The sequence below is a fragment of the Palaemon carinicauda genome, chromosome 2 (genome assembly GCF_036898095.1).
Source record: "Palaemon carinicauda isolate YSFRI2023 chromosome 2, ASM3689809v2, whole genome shotgun sequence".
In the NCBI taxonomy this organism is placed as follows: Eukaryota; Metazoa; Arthropoda; class Malacostraca; order Decapoda; family Palaemonidae; genus Palaemon; species Palaemon carinicauda.
The window spans coordinates 148,381,149-148,394,740 of record NC_090726.1 but is presented as its reverse complement, the minus strand read 5'-3'; the positions used below and the strand labels follow the sequence as shown (position 1 = coordinate 148,394,740).

The window sequence follows — 13,592 nt, the reverse complement described above, 5'->3', positions numbered from 1 at the left end:
TTTGTCCCTGAGTTTATTGTGAAGACTAAAAAATCCGGGGTTACTGGACCCTAGATTCGGACCCATTCAGATTAAGAGTCTACATTCTTTGACCAGTCACCCAGATCTATTGTTACTGTACCCACTGAAGAGTTTGAGATATCTTAAACACACTTCAGCAACACAGCCCTGACTAACATCTCTTTTTGTTAGTTCAGGAAGTGTTAAGAGGAGGATCACCAAGAACACTATTTCAACTTGGATTCAAACAGTTATCGATAGTGCCCTGAATCCCGATCCTCATCTGGCTCCAAGACCAAGAGCCCATGATGTTAGGGGCATCAGTACGTCCGTGGCGTTCAAGCTCATCTTTTTACGTGTTGCAGGTATTACAAGTGAGCGTGTGGAAGTGTCAAACAACCTCCACCACTCACTATTTACAAGACTTGACCCACAACAGGCTCAATACATTTACTATCATTCCTGTGGTGTCTGCTCAACAAGTGGTTTAAGAATACCTTGGGTTCCTTGTTGAACAAGTAGCAAATGGTTGAGGGCATTGGTTACCCAGGTTAAGTCTGGGATGAATGAGAGAGTGTATAGCATTTCCCTTTCTTCATCTTCCCCTCCCTTGGGGTACAGCGCCATGGGTCTCTCTGTAAGCTGGCTTCAACCTCTGAAGGTAAGAATCACTTCCCTTGTGCAGCCTAGTATAGTCATAAATTTAGTATTCTCGTCCACGTCCCTATTGCTTCCCGCGAGATAGGCAATGGGAAACTTCTTTGGGTAATTCCTATTTACATAACTTGGAATAATCTAACCCAGATGTTGGTATGTTATCTCTCACGAGTTTAGTTACTCAGGCCGCTATCATACTCACTTTGTATCGATACGCGAGGTGGCAAGGTTTTTCTCTACTACAGTAAATACTGTACTAGGTAAACCCGAGTCAATATCCAAGCCAGAAATTGGGCTTCCACCCTCCTAAGAGCGAGTCATCTACAGGAATAACATAAGGTTTGTTAGTATGGGAACAAATGACAAATGTGGATATAATTTGTATTTTTCCCTAACTAATTCAAACCTTGAGTTATTTATATAAATTGGCCCTCTATCACCTGTCCCCCTGAAGTCCTGCATGCAATCAAAAAGTGATGTAGTCCACATCTGTTTGAGTAGATATAGGTGGTATCAATGACCTTCAATGTCAGGATGCCAGAGAACTTCAAATAATTTTTTTCATTCCTACCCACTCTGTGGTTAGGCAGGGTTGTCACCTCGCACTTTTTGTCTAATGGCTAGCTTTCAGCGTCGCCAAAATAAAATCCACATAAATAACTCCAGGTTTGTACTAGTTTGGAAAAAATACAAATTGAGGTTTGTATTAGTTTGGGAAAAATGCAAATTATCTCCACATTTGTCATATTCATATGTAAAGGCAGTGAAGCTAAACAGTAACTACAATGTGTTCTGTTATGAAGTATTGTCCAGTGAAAGTATGAAACCAGCCAAACTTCGCCAACATTTTGAAACTAAACATAGGGAGCATACTAACAAACCTGTTGAACATCTTCAAAGAAAACGGGAAGAACTGTTTTCAATACAAAATATTATGGAAAATATAGCAACCGGGGGTTATAATAAGAATGCTGTGTTTGCTTTGTATGATGTTTTTCATTTAATAGCAAAGTGTGGAAAACCACATACGATAGGGGAGGAGCTAATTCTGCCTGCTGCCAAAGTAATGGCCTCCAGAATGCAGGGAGACAAAGTATCAAAGGGTTTTGATATTATTTTATTGTTAAACACCACTGTCAAGTGGTGTATAGAGACATGTTGGACAGTGTTGAAAGTCAACTAGTGAAGAAAGTGATTACAAGTCTGCATTATTATTTACAATTAGATGAAAGTACAGCTGTTTCTAACATTGCTGATTTACTTGCATTCATACGATATGAATTTATGGTACAATTGAGGAAGATTTTTTTCTTTTGCCTGTCATTGCCAACACACACAACTGCAGAGTATTTTTGATAGTTTGAATGATTTTATAATAGCAAATGAAATTGGATGGTCAAAGTGTGTAGGAGTCAGTATTGATGGGGCTCTCGCAATGTTGGGAAAGTACAAAGGACTCTAGGCAAAAATCCAAGCTGTAATGCAAAATGTCAAAGTGACTCATTGCTGCATACACAGAGAATCCTTGGCAGCAAAAGAGAAAAATTGAAGACGACCCTAGATGAAGTAGTGAAAGTAGTTAACTTCATAAAAGCTCAGCCCTTAAATTCTTGTGTTTTTAGTGTTCTTTATGAGGAGATAGCTAGCACTTATGAACAACTGCTCTTGTATTCTCAAGTGTGGTGGCTGTCCTGCAGTACTGTACTTACCCGCATATTTGAGCGCTCGCTCTCTCTCTCTCTCTCTCTCTCTCTCTCTCTCTCTCTCTCTCTCTCTCTCTCTCTCTCTCTCTCTCTCTCTCTCTCTCTCTCTCTCTCATTATATATTTACTATGAATTTTATATCAATAAGTACATACATTTGAAAAACACAATAAGCAAAGCTATTGTATGTATGAATGCACAATGTTTCTGCAAATGCATATTAAACACATCATCATCATCTCCTATGCCTATTGAAACAAAGGGCCTCGGTTAGATTTAGCAAGTCCTCTCTATCTTGAGCTTTTAATTCAATACTTCATTCATCATCTACTTAGCACTTCATAGTCCTCTTCTAGTGCCTTGTGAGCCCAGCTGAACGTTTGGTGGACTAATCTCTCTTGGGGAGTACGAAGAGCATGCCCAAGCCATCTCCATCTATCCTTCATCATGATATCAGTATATGGTACTCAAGTAATCTCCCTTATTGTTTCATTTCTAATCCTGTCCTGCCATTTAACTCCCAATATCCTTCTGAGGGTTTTGTTCTCAAATCTACTAAATCTATTGGAGATTGTTTCATTGTCATGCCATGACTCATGTTCATACAGTACCACTGATCTCACTAAACTGATATATAGTCTGATTTTTTTATATGTAATTTCTGGCGATTTGATTTCTAAATTTTACTTAACGTAGCCATTGTCTGGTTTGCTTTTTTCAATCTTTCACTAAACTCTAATTCTAAAGTCCCTGCATTGAAGATCATACTTCCTTAATACTTAAATGATTCTACCTCATTATTCCTTTCTCCATCCAATGATATTTTATCTTCCATCGCATACTCCGTTCTTATCTGTCTTTTTTTCTTATTTATCTTCAGCCCAACCTTGAGTGGTATTTTATGCATTCTGGTAAGCAAGCATTGCAAAACCTGTGGTATTCTGCTAACAATGGCAGCATCATCAGCATGCTCTAGGTCTGCTAAATTCCTATCACCAATCCAGTCCAATCCTTCACCATCTCGGACTCACATTAGCGATTTATTTTTCTTTCATTTCGTTAAATAAATAACATATCATAACATATTTTCCTTTTAATCTCATGATTATTTATTTGAAAGTAATTTTATATCAATAAAAACATATGTAAGTTAAAAATCACAATAAACTGTACTGTGTGTTAGATACGAACGCACAATGCTACTGCGTTTGCATATCAAACACATTAGCGATCAATTTTTTTTTCATTTCGGTAATTGAATAAAAGATCGTAACAAATTTTTCCTTTTAGTCTAATGGACATTTACAATTAATTTTATATCAATAAGTATATATTAAAGTTAAAAATGCAATGAACATTACTTTCTGGTATGTACAAACGCATAATGCTACTATGAATATCAAAGACATTAGTGATTTATTTTTCTTTCATTTCGATAAATAAATAACCGATCATAAAATTTTTTCCTTTCCATGTCATGCTTATTTATTTACAATTAATCATGGATTTCATACATTTCGTTGTAAGCTATTATTGTTAGTTATCATATGAATACGTCTCTCTCTCTCTCTCTCTCTCTCTCTCTCTCTCTCTCGAACAGGAATATTTTATGCAACGACCAAATAGCAACACTGTTGGCTAAATGTAAAGCAAATATGGGAATGCTATTCAGACACTTTAAAACAAGAAAAGCTGAACACATGATAATGCTATACAAGACTTGTGTACGTAGTACACTCGAGTACTGCAATGTGATATGGTACCCACACTACCCAAAGGATATTGCACAAATAGTGAGTGTGCAAAGGTCCTTTATTGCTAGAATAGAAGTAGTTAAGGACCTTGACTACTGGGAAAGACTGCAATTTTTAAATTTATACAGTCTACAATTAATTTTATATCAATAAGTATATATTCAAGTTAGAAATGCAATGAACATTACTTTCTGGTATGTACAAACGCATAATGCTACTATGCATATCAAAGACATTAGTGATTTATTTTTCATTTTGATAAATAGATAACCGATCATAACATTTTTTCCTTTCAATGTCGTGCTTATTTATTTACAATTAATTTTTTATCTTTGATTTCATACATTTTGTTTTAAGCTATTATTGTTAGTTATATGAATACGTCTCTCTCTCTCTCTCTCTCTCTCTCTCTCTCTCTCTCTCTCTCTCTCTCTCTCTCTCTCTCTTTTTTTTTTTTTGTCAGATAAATACTACACACACAATAAACTTTTACTGTGCTTAAATCTATTTTTGATCCTAAGCAGGGATTAAGACGTCATTCTATTTCGTCAGCTAATCTGTAGCTTTTAATAACCGACAACATAATGTATATGAACTGAAAGATATCTAAAATAATCCTGGTTTTGATGTTATCTGAACTTTGTTTAATAATTTTTGTACTTTTCTATTATCAATTCAAGATGTATTTTAACAACAGAAATTACCAATTGTTTTTATTTTGATCTTGTTGTCAGCTGTTTTCAAGGTCCCAACGGTATCACGAGTATGCTCACATATAGTTAACAGAGTATCACGTAACCCTTGAAAAAAAGAACTATGTTAAATGCTCTCTCGATTGGTTTCGTATGAAAATGCACATTGAACAACAAAAACGGATGAATCAGCTGTTGACGATGATGATCCACAGCCATCTATGTACGCGATGTAAATAAAGATAGTGAATATAAATATTGATAAATGTAACAATTAAGTTTATTTTATATTATCGCAATATAAATTTTAAAACTTAATTTTTTATTTAACTTTAACAAAATCTTTCTATTTTGTAGTATCTTAGAGCAAACCACATTCACAAATAGAGCTATGATGTACTGTAAACATGCTGAATTGTCAACATCTACATTTACAAATATGGATGGACATTTATATGTAAAATTAGATCACTTTCTTTGGTACTACATTAAAAACTGAAATTCATATGTTTTCAAGTTTAAATATATTCTTAATAACCTCTCTCACTCTTGCTCTTAGGCGGGAAATTCAACTCTTGTAACATCGGACATTTCGTGATAACAGAATATATCTCAATAAATTTGAACTCGTGTAACTTCGAAATTGGGTTAATAGAACTCGTGTTCACGGGAGGTCAACTGTACCCAGAACTGGATACCAATGCCCTGATGTATCTCATGCCATTTCATACCTTTTATTTATGTGAGCAGGCTTTCTCACAGCTCGTTTACATAAAATCAAAATACAGATATAGGATGAATGTGAAGCCTGATTTTCACTTAAAACTGTCTGCCATTTACCCTACAGTTGAAAACATGGTAGCATCAAAACAGCATCATCCATCTAATGAATGAGATTAAGATAGTTTTTTTTCTGCTCTGTTCTGTTCTCTATTACTTTATATTTTTATATATTTTCCATTTTTTATATTTACATGTGTCTAGTTTTTTAATAAGAGGGTTTTTTGCTAGTTAATTAAAGCAACATGTTAAGTTGACAGCCCTTTCATTATCGTGGGGTTTGAGGCAAAAATTATTTAAATAAAAGGAGTCCTTGATAGTTAAACAGTTTGGGAACTACTGCTATAAGCCCTTACTTGCTAAGCTATAACCCTAGTTGGAAAAGCAGGATACTATAAGTCAAAGGGCTCCAACAGGAAAAAATAGCCAAGTGAGGAAAGGAAATAAGGAAAAAAATTATCGATATGAGAAGTAATGAACAATAAAAATTAAAATATTTTAAGACCATGAACATCAAAATAGATCTTTCATTTATAAATGTTTAAAGGAGACTTATGTCAGCCGGTTCATCATAAAAATAATTGCTGCAAGTTTGAACTTTTGAAGATTCACCAATTCATCTACCCAATTAGGAAGATCATTCCACAACTTGGTCACAGCTGGAATTAAATTCTAGGTTACTATGTAATATAAAGCCTCAGTATGGAGAAGGCATGACCATTAGAATTAACTGCATACCTAGTATTATGAACAGGATGGTACTGTCCTGGAAGATCTGAATGCAAAGGCTGGTCAGAATTATGAAAAATCTTATGCAACGTGCATAACAAACTAATTGAACAACAGTGGTAGAGATTGATATCTAGATCAGAAATAAGAAATTTAATAGGCCATTCCTGTCCAACAAATTACGAAGAGATTGAGCAGCTAAAGACCAGCTCAAAACAAGGTAAAGAAAAAATTAGAACACTTTCAGAATAGATTGATCACTGAAAATCTTACAAAACTTTTGCAATAAGACAGTTTTGGATTGGAGAAGAAACAGGCCTAATATGTTTTGAGTCAAGAATCACAGCTAAAATTTTGTCATACAAAGTTAGAGAAACAGTATCAATGCTGAGATCTGGATGTTGAAGAGCCTCTGTCCTCGACCTGCTTACAATCATATATTGAGTTTTGTTAGGATTCAACTTTATGCCCATAATTTGCACCATGCACTAATTTAGCTAGATTTCTATTAATGGATTCAGCAACCCCAGATCTACATTTAGGAGATGAAATTGATGCAAAAAGAGTAGTATCATCTACATATGCAATGAGGTGGTTTTCTAAGCTCATGTCATGTGTAGATAGTATGATAAGAACACTACCCTTAGGAAGACCAGATGTATTGTGAGACAAGTTTTCAGTCACAGACAAATAAACAACTCTTGTGTGTGTAAACTTTTATCATGATAAATGATTAAAAATCATAATTTTCCAATGTTCTTTATAAATGTGCTCATAATGTCCAGAATGTTGGGCACACCAAAGCAAATTTTAATGTGACTTTTTAAGCTTGAAAATTATGCAGGCTGTGGTTTAATTAGAGTTCGAATGTCAAGTGTTTTGTCATAGATTATAGATGGACTGCCCATTGTTATTATAGGTGGCTGCTATGCTCTTGTTTTTCTTTCACAGATAAAGCTTATAAAAGAAGATGTCGAATATTATATCGAAAGTTCTCAAGACCCAGATTTCAGCGAGAACCTAGCGCTATATGATGACATAGACATGGACGACCTTGACTACCCCACACCTGAAATAACTGTAGGCAAAGTAAGTGAAGTACGTAACCATACTAACCTTTTCCACCTTTGGCACTTGGACTAGACAGCTTAGTTGCATGTTCAGGGGTTCGGTCAAAGGTGGAAAAAGGAGTTTCTTCCCAGGATTAACGTAAAAATCATGGTACTGTATTTGTATTTCTTGCTTAGTAAATTTTCAAGTTTTTGTTGAATTAACATTGCCAATAATATTGATTTTTCTCTGGGGAGAAGCTCATCATTTTTCTTTTAGACTGTATTTTTGGTATTGGTGTGATTGTTTTTTTTCTTTTTAGTAGATTTTGGTTTACTTTATATCTTGATAGAAGAACCCCTGTGGGTAAAAGAGGAATGGCACATCTAAATCAGATGTTTTCTTTATTTGTATTATGCTCATATGGTATGCCTAAAGTTGAGGTAGGTAAACACATCAATCCTGATGTGAGCAAATTAGTTGCGATGACAGTGTGTATATGTGTATGCGTGTGTGTGCACACTGATTGATCAAGAGAGTGAAATGGGAAGATAAGAAATAAATGTACATTTATAGGATGATAATTATATAAGAAATGAAAGTATATACAGTACAGATTATTATTATTAATTGCTAAGCTATGACCATTGTTGGAAAAGCAGGATGCTATAAGCCTAGGAGCCCCAACAGGGAAAATGCCTAGTGAGGAAAGGAAACAAGGAAAAATGAAATATTTTAAGAACAGTAACATCATTATGATAAATATTTCCTATATAAACTATAAAAACTCTAACAAAACAAGAAGTCAAATTCGATAGAATAATGTGCCCGAGTGTACCCTCAGGCATGAGAACTCTAATGGATTGTCTTTCTGAGGGAGATTTTTATGTATTATTGCATTATGATTATCCTAATCATGGTTATGACCAGCCGAAGGGTAGATGGATAACTTGAGACATAAGTTCTCAAAGTATTTTCATTTTTATTGCTAGTCTACTTCTCTCTCCCTCATCAACATTTATCTTTGCATAGTAAACCTTTGAGTGTGTTTTTTTTTTCTTTTCAATATTGTATTGATATGAAAGTATGCACAGATTAAATGGTTAGTCATGGTATATTTCTTTACAATGTAGAATATTATGAACTTTCTCTTATTTCTCATACTAAATTCTTGGATATTATGTTTTTTTTAGCATACATGCTTAAAGAACATTTATGATGTTCAGTAAATTTTGTTAGCACATCCTGTAAACATACTGTAGGTATGATGAGGATTTTAATTGGATGCAAATATAGAAGCAATTAATTTTTCAGATGAAGACATAGCATTGAATTTTTGGTAGAAAAACAAGTATAAGATATTAATTACTAAACCTTTATGCAAAATTATTCTATAAGCTATGTGTTTTGAGATGTCCTTTGGGTATACCTGATGGGCCTTACTTACCTGATTTTGTCAAGTTGAGGCTCTGCTAAGAAAATATGGATAAAGTTTTATTGTATGAGGCCTTATCTTTTCTTTTTATTTGTAATGAGCCATTCCTCTCTTCCCTTGTAGTGTAGTTTGTTTTACTAACAATACTAACAATTGTTATATTTTTGGTTTAGGCTGAATATATTGAGGTTAATAGTTATTGTCTTGTGCATTTCCTTGTAGTTTTATTTTGATGAGGCATTTATCTTCATATTTCCATGAATTTTAGAAAGGAATGTTATCTTATTTATAGAAGTAGATTTTGTAGGATTTTGATGTGATGAAAAATTGTTCCAAACCATACTGGAAAAATATGCATGTCAAATCCAAAATATAATGTTTTGATCTAATTGTAAGATTGTTACCCTGTGTATGGAAGGCTGCTCCTGCCTTAAATAGTTATTCCTTGGGGTTGATGTAGTAACAAAATTAGTGCGTTTCTCTTGATACATAAATTTATTCCTACGTGGATACAAACTTTCGAGTAATTTATTTGGGTTTACTCCTATGTAGATTTTCTATAACCAGACAAAAGAAAAAGGGATGCTTAACTAGTAACTATAAAAGGTTACTAAGCAACTTCACTGCTGGACTGTGCTACTCTATGCTGCAAGGCAAGATTCACTTTTCTGGTCGTTTTGTCAAGAGGATTTTTTTACTTAATGTCTAATGTTGCTAATGGTATGTGAACTTGCCTTGGCTATGATGGTTGCCCTTGTGGCACCTTCATGAGTTGGGTCAAGATAGATCTGCATCCCCACTGTCGAGCAATGAGTTAAAAGTATCTCCTTTTCTGGAGCCCTCAGAGACTCCGGGAACTGAGGATGACATCTGTGATTTACCTTCAACTATTGATGATGATAAATCTGTGAATGGGTTATCACGCCATGGACCGAATGATCATAAGTCACTCTTTAACAAATCCCCTGGCTACGGTCTTTGCACTCTCGGTGCTTGATCCATTCTCATTGTCTTTGGTGCTTGATTATTCTGACTTACATAGATCTCCCTCGCCTCCCACTGGTGTAATTGTTGGCGATCCCTTTATGGTGGAGTTTCTGTGGGGTAACGTTTTGCTTCTTGAAGCTTAGCCCATGAAAGCATCTAAAGTGATACCTTTATGGTGGAGTGTCTGCGGGATTATGTTTTGTTTCTTGAAGCTTTGCCCATGAAAGCATCTAAAGTCCCCCCTTATTTTCTTACTAGAATGTCACTCACAAGTCGAGACTGCCATTTCCCCATAACTGAGGCAGCCCTTTTTAGAAGATCCTTATCTTACACCCTCTCCTTCATATTAGTCTAGCTTGCTTTGTATGCTCAGGGGTCCTCGGCATCACTGTCCTCACGAGAATTCTCTGACCTTGTCCCATAATTCTCCCACTTAAGTTGAGGTTGGGACCTCTTCAGTAGCGTCCACAAATCCAATTTTGATTGGAATGTATTATCAAAATACCATTGCTTCCTCTCTGTCCAAACAGTCTGTAAGAAAGCCCAAAGTATCAACTGTCTCTTCGCACGCATTGACACTGGGTATTACAGTTCCACCATGTATTTTCAGATCTCTATCCACCCAGGATCAGGGAATAGCTGGGGTTCCCTTTCAGAGACAAGGTGCTGTGCTTTAGCTTTTCCACCGAATCCCAGGCGTTTACCAGGACCTTTGCCCTTGCCTCAATTTGGGCTCATGCCATGGGCATGTTGTTCCTTCTGTATCTGGACGACTGGCTTTTTCTAGTAGAGTCGCGTGCCTTGCTTGCACACCACAGACCTCGACATCTGCAATGAGTTGGGGATCCAGCTGAACCTAGAGAAGTCCAGCCTTGTCCCCCAACAACATTTTCATATACCTAGTCGTGGAGATCGATTCGACCCAGGCCAGAGCATTTGCATCAACAGGGTGTTACGATTCAGGCAAGTGGCAGATTCTTTCCTTGAAAGGGAATTGCTGTTAGTTGGCTCTTGTCAGAAGATTCTGGGTTATCTCATCTGGTTGGAGAAACTGGGCCCTTTCGGATGGATATATCTTCGCTCGGTGCTGTGGGCTATGAGAGCCATGGATCATAGTCATCAAACCCTCCTGCAGCCTTAGTGATGGTAACAGATCTCCAATGGTGGCAAAAAAAGGAAATTTTACCTGTGGTATGGTACCCCTTTGCAAGTTCCTTCTATTTTCTGATGCCTCTCGCCAAGGGTGTGGCACTCGCCTTTGAAGCGAGCAAATTTAATGCCTGTGACCACAGGAGGACAAGACCTATCATATCAACTATCTGAAAATGAAAGTGGCGTATCTAGTGCTGCTACTCTTCTTGGAGACCCTCAAAGATCACTCTTCTGTGTTGATCAGCGACGACAACAAAGCAGTGGCCTACATATCCAAACAAGGAGGCTGAGTGTCCCACTTGCTATGCCAGCTAGGCGTGGGGATCCATCATTGGGCCTAGATCAGAGCAATATCTTTCTCTTTCTCTTTGCTTCTTCCTCAAGTGGTAAAGTGTCTTGTGACTTTCTGGTGTTTCCCAACTCTAGACATGTTCGCCACTCACCAGAACACCAAACTCCTGGTGTATTGATCTCCAGTCCTGGACCCAGCTACAGTAATGAAAGACACCTTGAATGATCAAACCTTCTGCTTCAACCACTCTCAAGAAAGTTCCACGAGGCAGTTCATGGTTGGAGATTATCCAGCATCTCCAAAAGAAAGTCATTTTATGACCAACTCTGAAACACCTTTTCTGATACCTGCGAAAGTCCTCTGCAGAGTTCTACCAGGCCAAGTGGTCAACTTTCTATATTTGGTGTTGTAGTCCACTCAGTGCCGCTATTCCCCTGATTGGTGCCTTTCTAGTGTTCCTGAGGAATGAGAAATACTTTTCGGTCTCTGTGGTGAAAGGCTACTGCATAGCCTTAAACCAGGTTTTTAAACTAAAGGGACTTGATATCTCCTCTTTATGGGAACTATCTGCTCTCATCAAAAGTTTTGAACAGACCTGCCCTCCTTGGGAACTTGAAATGACCCAGTATGACCCCTTGCATAAAGCTTTAGACAGGAATCTCACCCTGACGACTTTCCTCTGCCTTGCTCTAGCCTCCGCTAAGAGAGTAAGCAAATATGGCCTTTCTTATTTTCACATTCCAAGGGGTGGAAATATTATCTTTCTCTTGTTTTCCCATATTTGTGGCAAAGACACAAAATCCAGCTATACTTGATTCTAGATGTGACTCGCCATCTTGTCTCACAAAGATAGTCTGTTACTCTGTACCCTAAGAGCAGTCGGGAAATATCTGACGAGAACGACCTCTCAGAGACGGAGAATTTCTAACCTGTTTATGAATACTATCCATTTAAAAAAGAAAGTATCTAAGAATACTAGTTCTTTATGGTTGCTTGAGACTATTATGAGAGCGTAAAAATCCTAAGGAAACCGTCGCCGCCACCCCCCACCCCCCCTTGAACATATAACAACCGTGGACTTGACGCAACTTTAGCGTTCCGCATGAACCATTTGATATCGCAAGTGCTTGAAGCAGGGTAGGTCCCTAGATACTTTCTTTTTTGGCCCTATTGTTGGAGCCCAAGATAATTTAAACAAAGCTCTTACAGGACACTTAACCATTTGTCACAGCATCAATTATTTACTCAATTTTTTTTAAAGTTGCTCATGAATGGCAGAAGCAAGTGACAGTGGCATTGCCCTATCGAGCAGGACAATGCCCCTATAGACTGGCTATATATATGTATGATGAGTACCCAAGCCCCCTGTTCACCCAAGCTAGGACCAATCAGGGCCAGGCAATGGCTGCTGATGACTCAGTAGATAGACCTATAGGCTCTCCCAAAGCCCCCCTCCTTAGCTTACAAGGATGGTGAGGGTGCAGCAACTAAAGAAACTAACAAGTTTGGGCTGGACTTAACCCTAGTCGAGCGATCATCAGTCAGGGGCATACAGTACTCTTCTTCTCCAAGCTGTGGACTGACGAATACTCAAACTGGTAAGAATGACTACCTTTTTTTTTTTTATAGTAGAATTTTTTTGTGTTCTATTCAGGACATAGAGCCTTCTTAATTAGAGAATGCCTTATTGGAGTCATGAAGGTGAATCCTAACAAAACTCAAATTATGATTGTCAGTAGGTCAAGGACAGTGGCTCCGCAACATCTGGATCTCAGCATTATTAATGTTTCTTTAACTTTTGTGACTTAAAATTTCAGGTGTGATTCTTAACAGCATAATTACTTTTGAGAAACACATAAGGTGTGTCTTCTTAAATTGCACAAAAAATTGGCTTATTGAGAAAGTCTTTCAAGATTTTTGGTGATGTATCTATTCTGAAGAAGTGTTTTAATTCTTTCATTCTGCCTTGTTTCGAGTATTGTTCTCCTGTCTGATCTTCAGCTTGTGATTATCATCTTAATTTGTTGAACAGGAACTTACGGTTTATTAAATTTCTTATTCTTGATCTAGATATTAATCTCTGGCACCATCGTTCAATTAATTCATTATGCATGTTGCATAAGATTTTATAATTGAATATCCTTTACATCAGATCTTCCCGGACAGTTCCATCCTGTTCGTAATACTAGGCATGCAGTTAATTCTAAAAGTCAGGCCTTCTCCATCATGGGGCTCAATACTACACAGTATTCTAGAAGTTTTATTCCAGCTGTGACCAAGTTGTGGAATGATCTTCCTAATCGGGTGGTTGAATCAGTAGAACTTCAAAAGTTCAAAGTTGGAGCAAATGCTTTTTTGTTG

The 13,592-nt window shown here is 36.9% G+C and overlaps 1 protein-coding gene across 4 annotated transcripts in view; it reads left to right on the top strand.

Moving 5' to 3' along the window:
- Positions 1-13,592, top strand: part of Not3 (CCR4-associated factor Not3) — a 247,433-nt gene that overhangs the window by 127,461 nt on the left and 106,380 nt on the right. For 3 of the 4 annotated variants that reach the window (XM_068358964.1, XM_068358991.1, XM_068358973.1), the window contains exon 6: positions 7,267-7,404. In XM_068358964.1, the coding sequence (XP_068215065.1) occupies positions 7,267-7,404 (138 nt within the window). The remainder of the gene's footprint in view (positions 1-7,266; positions 7,405-13,592) is intronic. The other variant, XM_068358982.1, reaches the window with a different exon arrangement.